Below are 15,192 nucleotides of genomic sequence, written 5' to 3'. Positions count from 1 at the left end.
ACGGTATCTCTGGAGTAGAGAAGTCCCAGTCATGTAGATTAGGTTTTGGTATGCCAAGTCCCGTGCAGAACTCTGGAAGGTCCGAGTAGGAATTGAGCGTGTGGGTTTTTCCAGATGAAGAGACCTGGAGGCTGAAAGGGAAGCCCCACCGGTACTTCAACTGACGTTTGCGGAATTCTTCCGTTAGGGGCTTGAGGGCTTTTCGTTGTTGTAGTGTGTGCCAGGATAAATCTTGATAAATTTGTATCACGGAACCATTTAAATCTATTCCATCAAGTTGGCGGACTTTGCACATGATGTCCTCCTTTTGGGAGAAGTAATGCAGTCTACATATGACGTCACGTGGTCTATCCGCGGAGAGGCCTCTTGGCTTCAAGGCGCGATGTGCCCTATCGAAGGTGATGGTATCATTGGGGTCGTTACCCAGAATCTCGTTGAAGATGTTCGTAAGGGCATCGATCAGGCCTGTCGGAGGAACTGCTTCCGGTAGGTCTCGCACGCGGATATTGTTTCTTCTCCCTCTGTTGTCCAAATCTGTCAGCCGCAGTTGTAGGGAGCGGATCTCCGATGATTGAGTTTCGATGACGGTCGTCAAAGATTTTAGAATTGTATCGGAGGAAGTTTGGTGGTCTTCTAGGCTCGATACCCGGTCAGAGATGTGTGAAATATCCTGTCTCATGGCAGCCAGCTCACGTCTCACTGTGTCTTGTAGATCTTGTTTAGTGGGTAGGGTCTTCATATAAGCTAATATGTCTTGCAGATCTTTGCCACCCGAGGAGAGAGCATGCGATATATCTGTGCTCGGGGGAGATGGGAGAGGGGCTGGCGGGAGAGTGGGGGAGGTTGCTGCGGGGGGGTTGTCAGTTGGAGCGGGTGAGGTAGGTTGTAGGAAGGGCCTCATTGCAGATTGTGACATGTTCCCTCGTGGAGTCGATTTGCCTGTCTTCTGAGAAGATCTCTTGTTCCTGGACATCGCTCGGTCAGCGGCGTTAAGATTAATTCCCCTGAATCAGGTTGACGAGGTGAGATATGATTACATATTCAGCATGTGAGTGCCTTCAGCTGCGTGGCTCCCCATGGGTCGGCTTCAGCAGCACATTACGGCATCAATGGTCGCAGCAGCCGGTGTAGGAGCATTACTTATAGCATTACAGGCTCTGGGTGATTGAGACGTGGTCGTTTAATCTTTCTTGTGTAAGCAGAGTTATGTTTCTTCTGTAAATTACCCCAGATTAACCACCAGGGGGAGCCGTTGGCATGGGCTATACTGTGGAGCCTGTGGCCTGGTGAGTCCCAATGTCTGCCAGGAATCGTGTAAAAATGGAGTCCCCGGATTCTGGAGGGGGACTAGGCCTCGACCCGCAGGAAGGCGGCAGGGGTCTCCTCTGGCTCTGTAGTTTTCAGCAGAGGGGTAGTTAAACCTCTTTAATATAATAGGTGAGGGTCTGGTGATGGGAGGGGAGTGTGTTCCCATGCGGGGGGGCACTGCGTCAGGCGGGTCAGCTATCTCCGTCCGGGACCCTTCAAGGCCGGGCGCCCGGAGGTGCAGCGTGCCCCGGGGACTGTGCGGCGCGCAAGGTGGGAGGTCAGTGCGTCTCCTCTCTGAGGCGGTCCGGGCGGGGGGAAGCCACCACGTCCTGGAGCCGCGGGCGGGAGGCAACCCGCCCGCGTGTGTCTTAGCGGCTCAGTGGCTCAGTAAGGTCGGGCAGCGTAGCGGTCGCAGGGCGGGCTCCGGCTATGGAGCGAACTCACTGCTGAGATGGGATCCGCTTCCTCGTCCCGCCGGCAGGTCTCGATGGGTGCAGGGGAAGCAGCCAGGTCCCAACGGGAGGCCCGTATGCAGCGGGTAGGTGCCGTCCGGTGTCCGCTTCACTCCAGGTCCCTGCCTCTGTCTGGAGAGGTAGGCCGCAATCCGCAGGAGCGCTTAAAAGCGCTCCCCGACTCCGCGGGTTCCCCAGATGCCGGCAGCAGGGTAGGAGCGACCTCTAAGGCTGCTTTTGGCTGGTTGGGGGTGTGGGAATAGGGGATTAGGAGGCTTTGTGGGTGCCGTTTGGGGAGAGCTGAGGCACTGCACGTCTTCTCCAGTTGCCAGCCAAGCCACGCCCCCCGTAATTGCATTTTGATTGACAGGAAGCCAGCGTTTAGGGCAGGAAACATGGCGTTTTGTGGGTGTGTTTGTAAAAACGCAAGCTTGTCAAGGTATTTTTCGTGTGAGTCTCGCGATGACCACTTCAAGCCTGTTGCATATGCCGAATTGTGGGCAACCTTGCCTGGTGCAGATGGAAAAACTCTTCGATGTTCCGGTATTTGCATATGGTTTTGCGATCAGCCTGCATATTGTGATGCATTCGCAATTTCTGCAATGGGCGTTTTTGCTTTATTTCTGGATGGCATCTATTTGCTTTTTTGCTAGTTTTGCGATCTAACCTGGACGAGGTCCATAAAGCGGAATTCTCTTAGAAAAATGTTTTTTTGTTTTTTTTTACATATATTGTGTGTATTATCTAAGAAATATTAGTATTTGGTGATTGGCAATATTTGCACCAGCCGTGTGTTTTAAATTCTGTAATTTCTGTGTGTGAATAGGTGTTTTTTTTTCCTTCTTTTTCGAACAGTGCTCAATTTTTATTTATTTTTCTAAGCGGGACAGGTCTGTCAGCCAGATAATGCAGTAGAGTGGCATGATGTGAGACCTAACATATAATGGAGTGGTTCTGCACCTGCCTACAGTAAAAGATATACAGGTTGAGTATCCCATATCCAAATATTCCGAAATACGGAATATTCCGAAATACGGAATATTCCGAAATACAGAATTGTTTGAGTGAGATAGTGAAACCTTTGTTTTCTGATGGCTCAATGTACACAAACTTTGTTTAATACACAAAGTTATTAAAAATATTGTATTAAATGACATCTAGACTGTGTGTATAAGGTGTATATGAAACATAAATGAATTGTGTGAATGTAGACACACTTTGTTTAATGAACAAAGTTATAAAAAATATTGGCTAAAATGACCTACAGGCTGTGTGTATAAGGTGTATATGTAACATAAATGCATTCTGTGCTTAGATTTAGGTCCCATCACCATGATATCTCATTATGTTATGCAATTATTCCAAAATACGGAAAAATCCGATATCCAAAATACCTCTGGTCCCAAGCATTTTGGATAAGGGATACTCAACCTGTATATACTTTTTTTTTTTTTTCATCCTTGGGACTACTTAGTGCATTTGTTACTGACTTTTATGTATTTCTATTTATTGTTCTGTATATACGAAAACAGTGTTGTCAGATTTTTTGTTGTTGTATAGACAGTGACACTTTTTGGCTCTACTTGGTGGTCAGACAGCTTTGGCTTGCAGAATGGGAAATAAACTGAGAGAAAAAGAGCTCTATTGTAAAGGAAACTATTAATTCTTCAAGTGACAACCCCCTAATTATCTCAATATCTTCCATCTATGTTGATTAAAGAATAAGGTGTGATGCCAAAGACTAAACGATCACAATAAGAGAAAAAAGGTCTGTACAAGGCACACTAGATACTGATTAAACATTAATTTTATTTTAAATTACGTACATATACATGCTTTAACGAGTCACAATAGCGAAATGCACGTCTGCATTACAGCTGCATGCCCTGCTCTTTTGTAATTGAATGTAATGTAACTATTTCAACCCCAAAACGCTATCTACAATGTTATATGTAGTGTGACAACTGGTGCAGTGTCTCGGTAAGATTAACGGCTCACTTGCTCTATGGGGTAATTCCGAGTTGATCGCAGCAGGAAATTTGTTAGCAGTTGGGCAAAACCATGTGCACCGCAGGGGAGGCAGATATAACGTGCAGAGAGAGTTAGATTTGGGTGGGTTATTTTTACACTGCAATTTAGATTGCAGATTGAACACACCCCACCCAAATCTAACTCTCTCTGCACATGTTATATCTGCCTCCCCTGCAGTGCACATGGTTTTGCCCAACTGCTAACAAATTTCCTGCTGCGATCAACTCGGAATTACCCCCTATGTTACAGCAGCCCATCACATTTGTATTTAAGTGGCAGGCATTGCTGCACAGGCTCATCTGTAAATCAATGTTGCAATAACTTGCCCCCACTCTATTCTACTGGCAATTACTGCTGCAACAAGTGCAGTGGCCAGTATGTTTGTTATAGTGAAGGATCAGCAGTTAATTGCCTAGAGACACAGCAGCCAGTCATCCCCTGGTTAATCACCACTGTAATAAAAGAGTGACCTCTTATATGGTTCCCAGCATGGTAACAGCCATTAGCTGCCTGATAACATCAGAGTTACAGTATACATCTCTCTGTTGGGCAGTCAGCAAATGATTTAAGGCGTTCAGCAAGTTCTCTCTAAACTAAAGAGATACTTACAATTTAAACTTGACAACCTATTCAGGGGTGTAAATAAGTTATACACGGGCGAGTCACATTATTATGACCACCTCCTACATTTGACATCGGTAGCGTGTAGCCCATGAAGTACGTCGCGTATCGTGCGCTGGCTTGGTGGGTATATAAGGTGTGCGAAAGGCCGTCTGCACACATATCACTCGTTGCCGTCATGGGTAAAAGGGGTATTTTTATACAAGTTGAAAAAGGGCTGATTATCCTCTTTCGGGCCAAGGGTGGTAGTATTTCTGAAACAAAGCAGTTTGTGAGCTGTTAGCGTGCTGCCTCGGTGAAGGTGTATCGTGACTGGACAAATGGCGCCACTGCAAATAACCGACATGTAACTGCGGAGCACCACGTGCCATTAATGTTAGAGGGGAACGCTGGCTACAAAGGTGCGTGAGGGCCAACCGACATGCTACAGTGGAGCAGCTCACCGTCACAATAAACCTGGGGTCTACCAGACGTGTGTCTAAAACAACAATTCAGCTAACCCTGCTACGGTCAAGTCACACACGGCGGTTACTCTGGCTATTAGCTGGTGGTCATAATAATGTGACTCGACTATGTATATATTCTATGAATTGAGATATGCATGTGAATGTAACACTACATAATAACTGAGATACAGATGTGTCCTCAAACATCGTTGCTCATAGTGCACTATTTAGGGTCCTGAGTCGCGAGTTGTAAATAACGTTATGGCGTGCATTGTGTCCCACGCCATGTAATACACAGTTTAACCTCTGGGTGGCGGATGCTCCACGTTAAGACTACAGTGCTGAATACAATGCTGTGGCAGTAGGTAGTGATCTGTGAGAGGCTGGCAATCACGTTCTTCCCTTTATAAAAAAGTCCCCTTCTACAAAATACAATGCCACGCTGCTGCCTGTTCACACAATTCATTTTGTCATTACATTGTGTACTAAATCCTGTATTTTATTGGCATAAACAGCTTTATTATCTCTGAAAGAATTTGAGGTTTAGTTGCTATCAAATGGACAGAAATATGTAATACACTGTACCACTGGGTCCGTATCTCATTAATATGACTTCCAGATGGTCTTCATTGTTGTGCCGCCACACTTGTCGGATTCAATCTGACTTTTTATTATTATTTTTTTTTAAACGGGGCCGCAAATCAGACAAAACACATCACATATACACCAGGGGTGTTTACTCTTACCAAGGTTGGCTGTGGCCTAAAGAATACAGTGTCCGCCTGCAATGCGTGCACCCCCGGGTTCGATACCCAGCGGGGCACACAATTAATATTATCTTTTTTATGTATTTATTTAATGCAATAAAGTTATTTGGTGTATCGCTTCTTCCCTTTAAATCTGGAAAAAAAAATTTATCTTCTACATTATTCTATGCCACGGTATGATGAGGCGCAATTTACACTGTATTGTTCACAGTATAGGAAGCTCCCTACACTACAGTATGCAACTCAATGCAGGCTTCTGCACCTCCCCCACTGATCACTCATTAGTATTCATTCCCACTGAGCTCACTGTATGCCTGTATCAAAGCACCTTCCCCAGCCACGCTGCCACTCGTGCACGTTAGCTATTCATCTTGTTGTTACACTGTGTACTAAATCCTGGATTTTATTAGCATAAACAGCTTTATTATCTCTGAAATAGCTGGCGCGAGTTGCATGGCGCCAGCTACACAGTATGCTGCAACGATATTTGAGGACACATCTGTATGAACAAATATCAAGAGCAATTGAGAGGATTTTACAATACAGTCTTTTATTGCTATGGACTAATGAAAGGTAACAGTGTTAGATATACCATGGGGTCAATTCTATTCGGCAACTAAAGAATAGCGCCGGGAATTAGCTCCCGACGCTATTCAATTCTGCTACTGGTTGCCCGCAATTGTCGGGAATTCTTCTCTCATCCCCGGGGGATGAGAGAAGAAACCCGACAAAAGTGCTGCCTCGCGGCCGGCGCGAGGCTGATTCTGTCGGGAATCAGCCTCGCGCCGGGTAGTTAAGTCGGAGAATGCCCGTTCTCCCGACAAAACTACCTGTTAAGTCGGCGAGAACGGGACATCGCCGACTTAACTTTAGCTGAATTGAATAGCGTCGGGAGCTAATTCCCGGCGCTATTCTTTAGTTGCCGAATAGAATTGACCCCCATGAGTGACTGGAACAAAATACTGCCGTGAATAAAATTCTTCAGCAAATTATGGGCTCAGAAGGAGAATATCATTTACAGCTGAGAATATATAAGAACACAATAGTGCACTCGGGGTGATTCAGACCTGATCGCTGCTGTACGTTTTCGTAGAGCAGGCGATCAGGTCCTAACTGCGCATGATAATGCACCACAAAGCGCACGTGCGTCGGACAAGAACAACGGGCATTGCTGGTCAGCATCGGGATGGTGTGAAAATGCAATAGCGCGGGCGTTCGCAAGGTGATTGACAGGAAGAGGCAGTTTGTGGATGGTAACTGAGAATTCACAGGGAGTGTTCGTAAAAACGCAGGCGTGTCCAAGCTTTTTCAGGGAGGGTGTGTGACATCAGCTCCGGCCCTGATCAGCCTGATGTGATCGCACTGTAGAAGTAAGTCCTCGGCTGCGCACAGACTGCACAAAGTGGACTTTTGCAGCTCGGCGTACACATTTGATCGCACACTTGCACGGCGAATATACACTCCCCCTGTAGGCGGCGACTATCTGAACGCAGGACAGCAAACTTTGTAGCCCAGTGATCAGGTCTGAATGACCCCCTCAATCATCTACACATACAAACTAACACATTTATGCCATCTGTTTTACTCATAGCAACATGGGAAATATTTCTCAATTTGGACCAGGGGGCCTGTATGTAACCATTTTATAGAAGGAATTTCCCCAGTGTTCAGACACTTTAATCACACCCCCATTTTGAATGGTGCTAGGGCTGCCTCCAAAACACCACAGTATGTCAATGAGGCTGCATCTGACAGGGTTGTTGCGAGCAACATTGCAAGACCCGTTCTGCTTGTGTACAGATTGCACCTTGCGCTTGGGCAGACCCCCAAAGATCATACTTGTACGTAAAACCATTGGTTTGGCGTACAAATATGAATTAGGCCCTGAATTCACAAAGTCTTCAGTAACACGTCTGTGGCACTCCCATTAGAAGGACCCACCTCAGGCTTCTGCATAGCCACCTCCCTGCCACCTCACAGTAACACTCAATACACTTTCAAGACATTTCTGAGACCACCGGTCTCAACTGCAACTAATACAGTCTCAGGACGCACGCACAGTGTGGCTTAGATGCATGCACATACTGTACAGGTTTTTTTTTTGTATGTGTTGAATAAAGTTTTCTTGACTGACAATCTTTCAATAAAAAATAAAATTAAAAAAATAGCGCACACCCTATCCACACCTCTATATTCTCCAGGGAGGGCACAAAAGATAGCAAAGAAAGCAGTGAAGCATCCTCTACTGTATATCAAACCCAGCACAGCGCCAAAGTCAAGATGCTGATTTAGGCTGAAGCTTCATTGCTGACAAGCCATGGAGTGGAGAGGCAGGCAGCAGGAGTAGAGCAAAGCAGAAGAGGAGTAGAGTGAATGATGGCAGCAGAGAGCGGAGGAAGAGTCATGGGGACAGAGCAGAAGAATGGAGCATACCACAGAAGGGGAACAGCAGAAAGCATAAGGACGGAACAGGACACAGAGACAGATCACAAGATGAAGAGCAACAGTACAGAGCATCCCAGCACAGAGACGTGGGGGAGCCATTGTGCAGTGAGGATGTGTGGTTATAGTTATGAATGTGTGGATGTGTGTTGTGAAGGGGTATGTGTATTTTAGGGTGAGGTAAGTCACCTGCCATTTTGCTTGATTAATTTAGTGTTACTATACACATATAAATCAATTATTCCGGTAACATTACACAAAGAAGCTAATGGGTAATGGGCTTACCCCTAGCTGATCGCTCGCTAGGGGTTATTTGCAGTCCTAGTTGCCGGTCTAAACTGCGCATGCACCGCAATGCACAGGCGCATCGGGGTTCACTATGGCTGGCCGGCGCCGGGAGCCCGACCGCCGGCTTACCGACAGTGTGGTGAGCGCAAATGAGCCCCTTGCGGGCTCGCTGCGCTCGCCACGCTACGGACACGTTGGCACGCTACGCGTGCCACACTATTTTATTCTCCCTCTAGGGGGGTCGTGGACCCACACGAGGGAAAATAAGTGTCGGTATGCCGGCTGTCGGGCTCCTGGCGCCGGTATACTGAGCGCCGGGAGCCCGACCGCCGGCATACAGAAGACCACCCGGCGCATCGTACAGGTACAAAGCAGATCGCCGCTCAGCGATGGGTTTGTGCGAAGAATCAATTCGCACAGGCGATCGCAAGGAGATTGACAGGAAGAGAGCGTTAGTGGGTGGCAACTGACTGTTTTCAGGGAGTGGTTGGAAAAACACAGTTGTGCCTAAGCGTTTGCAGGGAGGGTTCCTGACGTCAATTTCGGTCCTGGACAGGCTGAAGTGTTCGCAACGGCTGAGCAAGTCCTGGGCAACTCAGAGACTGCAGAACTCTGCTACACAGGTCGTTCGCACACTTGCAAAGCTAAAATACACTCCCCTATGGGAGGTGACTATGCGAACGCAGGACTGCAAAAAAAGACTAGTGAGTGATCAGGTCTGAATTAGGCCCAATGTGACATGTGGTAATGCAAAGGTGGATCATGGGTAATGTTGTATGGGGTCTTATCCCTTTGATTTGTTTAAAAATCACTATGGTCACGCCTCTTGTACTGATGTATGAGATACACCAGAGAGTGTGGGGAGGAGACTGGTCAGATCTCTGGGCTGGTAACACACAGTGACATGATGTGAGGGAGAGAGCAGGAGTATAATAGGGGCTGATGGCTCCTGATGTATGAGATACACCTGAGAGTGTGGGGAGGAGACTGGTCAGATCTCTGGGCTGGTAACACACAGTGACATGATGTAAGAGGGAGAGCAGGAGTATAATAGGGGCTGATGGCTCCTGATGTAGGAGATGCACCAGAGAGTGTGGGGAGGAGACTGGTCAGATCTATGGGCTGGTAACACACAGTGACATGATGTGAGGGGGAGAGCAGGAGTATAATAGGGGCTGATGGCTCCTGATGTATGAGATACACCAGAGAGTGTGGGGAGGAGACTGGTCAGATCTCTGGGCTGGTAACACACAGAGACATGATGCGAAGAGGAGAGCAGGAGTATAATAGGGGCTGATGGCTCCTGATGTATGAGATACACCAGAGAGTCTGGGGAGGAGACTGGTCAGATCTCTGGGCTGGTAACACACAGTGACATGATGTAAGGGGGAGAGCAGGAGTATAATAGGGGCTGATGGCTCCTGATGTATGAGATGCACCAGAGAGTGTGTAGGGAGGAGACTTATTGGGACTGATGGCTCATTATTCCCTACTGGACAGATACATTGTCCTCATTAGTCAGTACTGACAGAGGAGGGTGTAGCATAAGAGGCTGCTGTAGTGACAGAACAAGGAGAATGCGTAACTCTCTATAATAAGTGATTATTACTCACCTGTGCTGATATCTGTAGGGATTTTCTCCTCCTTCCACCACTGGTCACCCCTCACATACATCTTTTCTTCTCCCTCTATATCTTCTACCTTAATAGTGAGACCATCGTCCTAAACAACAAAGTAATAAAACACAATAAATTGAGAAGAAACCGTCTAATATCAATTTATAACACACACAGCTGTCTACAGATCACAGTATTTCAGTATTCAGTATAAATAAAATATTTAATAAATCCCACCTACCTGATCATCCAGTGGGGTCCTGTGATTCTCCTCTGTACAGCTCTGGGAATAAAGAGGACGGGGACATCTCTCTGGGGTATCTCTGTTACTGGATCCATCTGTAGCAGAGACACAGTGACTCAGGACATTGTTGCGAGCAACCCATAGCTTGATAGGCAAAGCAGAAATGACTCTTAATGCTGCATTTTCCAAGTATATAAGATGGCAAATTTCTAATACAGAATATGGGGTGTTCAATAAGTGTCGAAAGATGCCGTCTTGTCGGAAAGACAGCAGCTTCCGACAGGTTTAGGTTGGAAGGGGTTCCAACCTATTTAATGGTTGCTGATTTTTTACGACAAGTCGGGAATTCCCAACTTGTCGGAAACCACGTGGATCGGCGGAATATCCGTGGAGCCACGTGCTTCTGTCGAAAGCGCAGTCAAATCCGACAGGTTTTGGCCCCGTTTCCGACAATCTCAATCCGCCTTTACAAAAAGTCAGATTGATGAGATGAGACGGGGGAGCGGGAACATGTTAGGAGTAAGAGACGGCCGGCGGGTGAGGATATGGAGCGGGACGTGAGACGGGTTGCTACCTACAGTGCCGGGATCTCGCTTGCTGGAGGTTTCGTTAGGTCTGGCAGCGGCGCGCCATCCTCCTGCTACGCTGCTGCATAGGTGTTCCCTGTTCTCCCAGCCAGAGGATGCCTGTAAATATGCCCTGTCCGACAAGGTCAGTCCGATGTTTAAAAAAGGAAAAGGATCCGACAAGCATTAAATATACCCCTATACACACACACACACACACATATGCAACAAAAACCCTTATCCTGCGCTAGGGGATATTGTCAGCAGCAACTCATAGTGGGGTACCTGCTATCACTTACCCCAAGATAGACATGCAAGAAAGGTATACTGGAGTGTGCTAAAGGTCTAAAGGTGGTTCTTATGGTCAGATTTAATATGACCTTTCTCTTACGTCCTAGAGGATGCTGGGGTCCGTTGTAGTACCATGGAGTATAGACGGTTCCACAGGAGCCTTCTGCACTTTAAGACTTTTCAACAGTGTGAACTGGCTCCTCCCTCTATGCCCCTCTTCCAGACACCAGTTTAGAAAATGTGCCCAGGAGACTGGATGCACACTAGTTGAGCTCTACAGAGCTTTGCTGGAAAAAATACTTTTATTTTATTTTACAGGGAAGCTGCTGGCAGGGACTTAGGGGGGGGGGGGGGGGGTAGGAACCAACTTCTCAATTAGTTAATGGTTCTGCTTCTGCTGACAGGACACCATTAGCTCCTGAAGGGTACTGAACACAGCCCAAGCCTGGCCAGCGTTCACTCCCACAGCACTGCCGCCACCCCCTAACAGAGCCAGATGTCAGAAGTCTGGTGAGTATATTACCGGAGACCTGCAGAGAGGGGATCCTCCGGTCATCATTGGCGGCATACAGGTACACGCGCAGCGAGCGCCATGTCTCTCAGCACAAGGGTGCAGAGCGCGGGGGGGGGGGGGGGGCGCGCTCTGAGGGCAGGTTTTAAAACCTTACTCTCACTGGCAAAAAGGGTACATACATGTACAGCCGCTGATGTGCCATCCCAAGCCAGTATATATATTACATTGCTGAGGCTGAAGGGCGGGGCTTCTCCTCAGACTTGCCAGAACACTCACTGGGTGCCATTTTCTCCTGCAGAAATTCCAGTGTGAAGCTCCTGAATGCTGTTTCTCCTCAAGACAACGCTGATACAAGTACAGGGTGTTATAGAAGGGGCAGAGTGTGTTCATTATAATTAGACAATTCACAATAAGACGCAGTGTGTGGACTGGCAGATCCCTCTGTGTCTCTGACAGACTTTAGTGTGGGTCTGTCCCCAATAGCTCCCCTGTGTGATAGGGGTTTGTGTGTGTGTACATGTCAGACATTGGGGAGGGTTCTTCCCAGGAAGAACCCATTTTAGATGCACAAGAGGGTAATATGGTGGCCCTTCCCTCTCAGAAGGAGCCGGAGTGGGTGAGAATGTTGCAAAAGAATATGTCAATGCTTGTAAAGAAATTCTCTGCGTCTGAACAACAGACTAAATATTGGAAGTAGTCTGTGGAGGATGCACTGTTTACTGACCCCTCCATATCATCCACTCGGGTCCCATCCAGTTCCCAGAAAAGGTCTCTGGCCCAGATAATGCAAGGGGACACAAACACAGATTCCTACTCTGATGTCGACACTGGGGATTTGAGAGGGGTAGACCCCAAATTAGCCAAAAGCTTACAATGTACGATAGTTGCTATAAAAGGAAGTGTTGGAGTTTCCTGAAACAACACTGGTCCCAGAGGAAAAGGATTATTTTAAATTAACTAAAAAAGCAGGTTGTGACTTTTCCTCCTTCAAAGGATTTGAATGCGTTCTTTGAAGAATCCTGGGCTAACCCTGAGAAGAAATTTACCCTTCCCAGAAGGATACGTGTAGCGTACCCTTTCCCTGAGGAAGACAGGCACAAATGGGAGACACCCCCAATGATAGACACCTCAGTTTCTCGGCTGTCTAAGAAAATTGTTTTGCCTGCCCCTGGTTCAGCCTCTCTAAAAGATGCAGCTGACCGTGCATTAGAAACAACCCTGAAATCCATATATACGGCTAACGGAAGGTGCTCAGGCCCACTATTGCTTGTGCGTGGATAGGTAACGCTGTGGAAAAATGGTCTGACAACTTGCTTGTTAACATAGACACAGTTGACAGTGATGAAATAGTCCTAACTCTCGGCCATATCAAAGATGCTGCAGGTTACTTAGTTGAAGAATATTGGGTTGCTGAGTTCAAGATCCTCCGCTATGGCGATTTCAGCCCACAGGGCGCTATGGATCCGCCAATGGAATGCTGATGCGGAATCAAAAAAGAATATTGAGGCGCTTCCTTACAATGGAGAAGCCCTCTTTGGAGACAAGCTGTATGCCATGATTTCAACAACTACATCAGGCAAGTCAGTATTTCTGCCTTCCGCAGCTGCTCCACCTAGGAAAGGATTTAATTCTCATACGATGCAATCCTTTCGGCCCAACAAGTCCAAAAAGGCAAAGGGGACACCCTTCTTCACAGGAAGAGGGCGAGGAAGAGGTAAAAATCTACAACACCATCAGGCTCGCAGGAGCAGAAGTCAACAGCTACTTCTGCTAAAACCTCAGCATGATGCTGGGGCTCCCCTGCGGGAGTACGATCGGGTGGGGGCACGTCTACTGTCTTTCAGCCAGGTATGGGTTCACTCAGATCTGGATCCTTGGGTATTGCAGATAGTATCCCAAGGGTACAAATTGGAATTTCAGGACCTTCCCCCATGCTGATTTTTCAAATCAGCCTTACCAGCTTCTGTTCGGGACAGAGCAAAAGTGCTGAACGCAATACAGAAATTATGTCAAGACAATGTAATTTCCTTAGTTCCTGTGTCACAACAGGAAAAAGGGTTTTATTCAAGCCTGTTTGTAGTGCCGAAACCGGATGGCTCGGTCAGACCGATTTTAAACCTAAAGACTCTGAACCTTTATTTGAAAAGGTTCAAATTCAAGATGGAAGCCCTGAGAGCGGTGATCTCCAGCTTGGAGGAAAAGGAATTTCTGGTATCGATGGACATCAAAGATGCTTATTTACATGTTCCTATCTACCCGCCGCATCAGGCATACCTGAGGTTTGCGGTGCAGGACTGCCACTACCAGTTCCAAACATTGCCTTTTCAGGCTCTCCACGGCTCCGAGAATATTCACCAAGGTGATGGCGGAGATGATGGTTCTTCTTCGTAAGAAAGGAGTCAAAGTCATCCCATACTTGGACGATCTCCTCATAAAAGCGAGATCCAGGGAGAAACTAGTGGAGAACATTGCACTTTCCCTGACGGTGCTTCAACAGCACGGTTGGATCATGAACCTTCCTAAATCACAATTGGAACCCACAATGAGGTTATCATTTCTGGGAATGATATTGGACACGGAAGCACAGAAAGTATTCCTACTGGTGGAAAAGGCTCTGGAGATCCAGAGGATGGTCAAACAAGTTTTAAAACCAGCATGTGTATCGATTCATCAGTGCATCCGCCTGCTGAGGAAGATGGTAGCGGCCTACGAGGCTCTACAATTTGGCCGATTCCACGACAGGGTGTTCCAATGGGACCTACTGGACAAGTGGTCCGGATCGCACCTAAACATGCACCGGAGGATAATCCTGTCAACAAAAGCCAGTATTTCACTCTTGTGGTGGCTTCAAAGTTCTCACCTCCTGGAGAGACGCAGGTTCAGGATTCAGACTTGGATCCTGGTGACCACAGATGCAAGCCTCCGAGGTTGGGGAGCAGTCACGCAAGGTGAAAGCTTCCAAGGATGATGGTCAAGTCAAGAAGTACTCCTTCAAATAAACATTCTGGAATTTAGAGCTGTGTACAACAGCCTTCATCAAGCGGCACACCTTCAAGGTCGTCCCATACAGATCCAGTCAGACAATGTAACGGCAGTAGCTTACATAAACCGCCAGGGCGGAACAAAAAGCAGAGAGGCAATGGCAGAGGTGTCAAAGATTCTCCTCTGGGGAGAAAGACATGCAAAAGCTCTGTCGGCAATTTTCATTCCGGGAGTGGACAACTGGGAAGCAGACTTCCTCAGCAGACACGATCTTCATCCTGGAGAATGGGGCCTCCACTCAGAAGTCTTTGCAGAGGTAGCAGATCGTTGGGGCGTTCCTCAAGTAGATACGATGGCATCACGTCTCAACAAGAAGCTTCAGAAATATTGTTCCAGGTCAAGAGACCCACAAGCAATAGCAGTGGATGCACGGTTGACCCAGTGGGTGTTTCAGTTGGTGTATCTGTTCCCTCCACTTCCACTAATACCAAAAGTTCTCAAAATCATCAGAATAACAAGGGTTCGAGCAATTCTCATTGCTCCAGACTGGCCAACGAGGGCTTGGTATCCAGATCTTCAGGCGTTATTACTGGAAGATCCTCAGCCTCTTTCCTCTTCATGAGG

At 47.3% G+C, this 15,192-nt stretch overlaps 1 protein-coding gene across 2 annotated transcripts in view; it reads right to left on the bottom strand.

The window, feature by feature from the left end:
- The window catches only part of LOC135054809 (zinc finger protein 271-like), a 70,217-nt gene that overhangs the window by 32,756 nt on the left and 22,269 nt on the right, over window positions 1–15,192 (bottom strand). For both annotated transcript variants that reach the window (XM_063958168.1, XM_063958169.1), the window contains exons 7-8: window positions 10,213–10,310; window positions 9,969–10,077 (exon numbers count right to left, since the gene is read on the bottom strand). In XM_063958168.1, coding sequence (XP_063814238.1) covers window positions 9,969–10,077; window positions 10,213–10,310 — 207 coding nt within the window. The remainder of the gene's footprint in view (window positions 1–9,968; window positions 10,078–10,212; window positions 10,311–15,192) is intronic.

This window comes from Pseudophryne corroboree, chromosome 3 (genome assembly GCF_028390025.1).
Source record: "Pseudophryne corroboree isolate aPseCor3 chromosome 3, aPseCor3.hap2, whole genome shotgun sequence".
Lineage (NCBI taxonomy): Eukaryota > Metazoa > Chordata > Amphibia > Anura > Myobatrachidae > Pseudophryne > Pseudophryne corroboree.
Note: the sequence above shows the minus strand (reverse complement) of the source record. Positions and strands in the feature narration are given on the sequence as shown.